Here is a 5,604-nt window from a genome sequence, read left to right as displayed (position 1 = left end):
AGCCAAACGTGAGATACTTCGTTATCCACGAGGAAAGACGACGTTATGTCACAAGTACTATTCTCATTTATTTTCGTCTTATTCTGGTGATGGAGTTTTTGATTAAGGAGCCTTCCTGTTGCTCTCAGATAAAGGTATCTTTTTCTCACGAGGAATCTCGTCTTCATGTTTTAGAATCAGCTGCTTTTGATGTAAACTTTCCTTCAGAATCCAGTATGCCTCTGTTGATATGAGAGAGAGATAGAGAGAGATTCATCCTCCGTCAAAATATTATTATTATTATTATTATTATTATTATTATTATTATTATTATTATTCAGGAGATGAACCCTATTCATATGGAACAAGCCCACCAAAGGGGCCACTGACTTGAAATTCAAGTTTCCAAAGAATATTAAGGTGTTCATTAAGAAGAAGTAAGAGGAAATAAAGGGAAATACAGAAAGAAGAGATCTCACTTATTAAAATGAAAAATGATTTAATAAATAGATAAAAATGTATTAAAATGCAAGGAGAATAGTACTAGGTTAGTAATGCATTGCATCTTCGCTTGAACTTTTGAAGTTCCAATCGCACGACGTTCTCAGGGAGACTGTTCCACAATCCAACGGTGTGAGGAATAAAAGGATGGAATGAGAAATGGCCGAATTATAGCTTGTGTTAATATTGTTGGGGCAAAGTCATACTAGTAAAGGCTTTTCATAATTTAATCAGCGACTTGCTTCTATATAACTTTAACAATTACATGGAGGAACTGGCATAGGCCTATTCGTGAACACTGTATTGAATCGCACTGAACAACTGACTGGATGAAAGTCCGCAAGTAAATTATTAGCACATAATTGACAACTGTGTCTTTCATCGTATTAATCATATCAGTGCTGTTATGTAAAAAGGTATTTAAGTATTCAGTATTACTGAAATGATCATGAATAGATTGATGTCGATACTACAAACATAATAAAAAAAAGAGTATTTAAAGAAAACTTATAACCTATTATTGTTAGTGTTATTGAGACTAGACTTAGTAACTATACACTGTACACTGTATGCTTTCCATGGAGCTTCGTGTTTGGTACCAGTCTTTTGATATATATATATATATATATATATATATATATATATATATATATATATATATATATATATATATATATATATATATATATATATATATATATATATATATATATATATATATATATATATACATGATCCGTTTGACACTTCTCTTTTTGTCTTCTTACACACATTAAGAAGCTCCGCGAAAGCCTTCTGCCTTTCAAACTAAGCAGGAGAAGAATTTTCGAGTTCCTTCTGATACTGCACCAGCGCAGACGGCGGAACGACGACGCCGCATCGGCTCACCATCACCGACGTCGCAGGGGAGCACTCAACGGCTCTCTGAACGACGTCCAGCCCTGCCGAAACATCCCCGAAGGGACAGTAACAAGACGCAGTGTGATCTACCTTCGTGTAGATGCTGAATAAAGCGTCCATCTCGCCCTTCCCGCCGGACGTCCCGACAACTCGCCCTTCGGCGGACTTCCCGGCAAATTTACCGTCCCATTCCAGATTTCCCATGACGCCTTTCGTGCTCGTGCTCCCGTCGGTAGTCTTGTAGACGCAGCCGCATATGCGCTCCTTGGCCTCGTCTTTGTGCGAGCTTTTGAAGTGGCCTCCCGCGTAGGACGGGCCCAGGGACCCGAGGCAGAGAGCGAGGAAGTTGTGCGCTCTTCGCAAGTGGCCCCAGAGGCGTATGTACACCTTCCCGAGGTAGCAGTCGCCGTATGTGAGGTCCATGAACACCTCTGGGTCTTTGGTGTGAAGCAGCAGGGCGAACATGTTCCACTGCAAGACAAGTTAGTGACAGCATTAATATTATCAGATTTTTTTTTATAGTATTAGGGGACATCATCATTATGTGTATTCGACATTATTATCATTATATATTTATGCTACATTGTTATCATTACATTTATGCTACATTATTATCATTATATTTCTGCTATACATTGTTATCATTATATTTATGCCACATTGTTATCATTTCATTTATGCCACATTGTTATCATTACATTTATGCTACATTATTATCATTATATTTATGCTACATTGTTATCATTATATTTATGCCGCATTATTATCATTTCATTTATGCCACATTGTTGTCATTACATTTATGCTACATTGTTATCATATGTATTCTTCATTATTACTATATTCTACATTATTATCATTATATTTATGATACATTGTTATCATATTTATTCTTCATTATTATTATTATTACTATATTCTACATTATTATCATATTTATGCTATATTGTTATCATTATATTTATTCTTCATTATTATTACTATATTTATTCTACATTATTATCATTACATTTATGCTACATTATTATCATTACATTTATGCTACATTATTATCATTATATTTATGCTACGTTGTTATCATTATATTTATTCTTCATTATTATTACTATATTTATTCTACATTATTATAATATTTATGCTTCATTGTTATCATTATACTTGTCACATAATTATCATTGTATTTATGCTACATTATTATCATTATATTTATGCTACATTATTGTCATTATATTTATGCTACATTATTATCATTATATTTATGCTACCTTATTATGATTATGCTACCATTGCAGATGTGACACATTCTTAAATAAATATCTTAATCTGAATGCTCAATTTAAAGTACAGGTTAGGTTTGGTTAGGAACTTTCAGGTATTGCTGTAATACTGTAATATATATCTAGAAAATAATCTTTGTTACTTAACGGGTTTTGTTCCTTATCAGAAGCTGGACCCCCAAAGCGTCTGTAAATGTAAATCTTTCTTTTAAGTCTCACTGAGTGACAATGAAATTAAACAAGTATAAAATGTGCCGAAGTTTCTTCGGCGCAATCGAGTTTTCTGCACATCGTATAATCAAGGCCAACGAAAATAGATCTATCTTTCGGTGGTCTCGGTATAATGCTGTATGAGCCACGGCCCATGAAACTTTAACCACGGGCCGGTGGTGGCCTGACCTATATCGTTGCCAGATGCACGATTACGGCTAACTTTAACCTTAAATAAATAAAAATCTACTGAGGCTAGAGAGCTGCAATTTGGTATGTTTGATGACTGGAGGGTGGATAATCAACATACCAATTTGAAGCCCTCTAGCCTCAGTGGTTTTTAAGATCTGGGGGCGGACGGACAGACTAAAAACCTAATGACATGTTTCACACCCACTTACCTTTATGACGAAGGTGCTGTTGATAATTTTCGTCTGGAAAGAGGACAAGAGAAGCTTGCTGTCTTCCCAGGTTAGATTTGCATACCGACAGGCGTCATCTTTCACGCTGATAGTCAGAGGCCAGGGCAGCTCCATGTAGGGTATGCTTGGCATCAGCTTCTGTCGTGACCTGGACGGGTCTAATCCAGAGCTAACATTTTCGTTCTCTGCGCTGTTGTCATCGTCACCTGCTGCAGCCAGGAGCTGGAATTCATCTTGCCCCATCATACTGGAGACAACTGACTGGATGCTATTCAGCTTGGCCTGACACAGCTCTGCCAGCTCGACGTCCGTCACTTCACTTGCTTCTTTGCATAAACCAGCGACCTTTACCTTGAGGTGGCTGAGGTGTCTGTGATCTCCAAAGAGGTTGAGCAGGCTGATGAGTATCTCCCTTGATCTGTTGTATAGCAGCGACTGCTTCTTCGAAAAGAAGTGATTCACTTCTTCAGAATGGCATTTGACTTCGTTCTTGATTTTTATTAGTCGCTCTTGAGCAGAGAGTATTTCGTGGGTTTCTTGTCGGTGGTCACTGACAACGCACAGTCCACAGACAACCACTTGACAGTGGCTGCACCATAGGTCTAGTAATTTTCCATGTAATGCGCAGGTCTTTGGCTGGAAAGTAATAATTAACGTTTCGCTGAGATGTACTACAAAAATTCCTTCTCATAACTGCATTATTTTGTTTACAGTTCAGAGTTACAAAACATATTTCTCTTAAAGATAAAAGCACAGCGACTAACCTTAAACTGAGGCATATTCTCTGACAAGCTTAGTATAGAGAAATTCATCGGTAACTTCTCGTACGTATCCTCTCCAATTTCATCCCTGCACGTTGGGCAGAAGTGCTTCTTACTGTCTTTGATGTTGGTGATGCAGCTGCGGCAAAACGTGTGGCCACACTGCAGTATCAGGGGATCGTGCTTGCCAGACCTGTACTCCTCCGAGCACACGGCACAAGTGATAGCCTCTTCCATCACCTCTGCAACGAAGATTCATTGAGCTCCCGTACTTCCTTTCGTTTTCTGTGGTTTGTATCACCTCCATTTCCTAAAGATAGACTAGTCTAGGTTCTTTATTCCATTCCCTAAAGAACCTGGATTAGTCTAGGTTCTTTACTCCATTCCCTAAAGAACCTGGATTAGTCTAGGTTCTTTACTCCATTCCCTAAAGAACCTAGATTAGTCTAGGTTCTTTACTCCATTCCCTATTTCTTTACTCCATTCCCAAGAGAACCTGGATTAGTCTAGGTTCTTTACTCCATTCCGTAAAGAACCTAGATTAGTCTAGGTTTTTTACTCCATTCCCTATAAAGAACCTAGAGACTAGTTTAGGATCTTTACTCCATTTCCTAGAGAACCTGGATTAGTCTAGGTTCTTTACTCCATTCCCTAAAGAGTCTAGACTAGTCTAGGTTCTTTACTCAAATCCATAAGAACCTAGAGTAGTCTATCACTGAATCCACTCTCTGTTGGGTTTCCTCGTACCTCGTAGAGACTTACTATTCTGTAGGTAGTACTGACTAAATATGGCTCGCAGTGTTCCTCCTGTTCCCAACTGTTTGTAACTTGTCACCTGTTCCCTTTGTTCTCTTGCTACTCTTCAAGTTCCCCTGTTCTAATTTGTTCCTCATTCATGAAAGTCAGTAAATATGGTTCTGATTTGCTTAAACTGACTAATAATGGTAATAGAGTTTCACACAAACCTCCTACAAATTAAGATGCTTCTGATAACGATGATAACTATTATAATATGATTTACCAAGGTATCGTACAAGGTGGTACTTTCTACCCAATGAGTATTTTTTACAAATGCAGATATTTACAACCCGCACAATCCTAAAAGCAACTTGAGTAATAATAATAATAATAATAATAATAATAATAATAATAATAATAATAATAATAATAATAATACTTCATTCCTCGAAATCCATTGCTCAATAGACTTGACCTCAGTCATGCTCTTTATCTTCTAAGTTTCAAGCTGCTCCGGGAACAAGAGCCCGTGCTGGCATAAGGCCAGCCTAATTAACACAATAAGAAAATTTATTTAGACTTCATGGATTCCTTTCTTGTATTCACAAAACCTCTACTACAAAATTTATTTTAAGGCTACAGGAAAGGACGTTTCTTTAAATTGCCTTCTTAGTATTTAACTGTCACTGGTAACCAAATAATGTTAGTGTTGATAAATTTACTCAAACTCGTAAAGAAATGAAAATTAAATCATACATGGAGGTTTAGAGGATGTGTTCACCTTATTTTTTTTTAACTTTGCTTTTCCTTGACTTT

The 5,604-nt window shown here is 37.0% G+C and overlaps 1 protein-coding gene across 1 annotated transcript in view; it reads right to left on the bottom strand.

The window, feature by feature from the left end:
* Positions 1-1,232: 1,232 nt before the first annotated feature.
* The window catches only part of LOC136837030 (uncharacterized), a 6,667-nt gene continuing 2,295 nt past the window's right edge, over positions 1,233-5,604 (bottom strand). The window contains exons 2-4 of the mRNA XM_067101579.1: positions 4,054-4,292; positions 3,269-3,925; positions 1,233-1,851 (exon numbers count right to left, since the gene is read on the bottom strand). Of these exons, the coding sequence (XP_066957680.1) occupies positions 1,288-1,851; positions 3,269-3,925; positions 4,054-4,292 (1,460 nt within the window). The 3' untranslated portion in view covers positions 1,233-1,287. The remainder of the gene's footprint in view (positions 1,852-3,268; positions 3,926-4,053; positions 4,293-5,604) is intronic.

The sequence above is a fragment of the Macrobrachium rosenbergii genome, chromosome 57, assembly GCF_040412425.1.
Source record: "Macrobrachium rosenbergii isolate ZJJX-2024 chromosome 57, ASM4041242v1, whole genome shotgun sequence".
NCBI classification, from domain to species: Eukaryota; Metazoa; Arthropoda; class Malacostraca; order Decapoda; family Palaemonidae; genus Macrobrachium; species Macrobrachium rosenbergii.
Note: the sequence above shows the minus strand (reverse complement) of the source record. Positions and strands in the feature narration are given on the sequence as shown.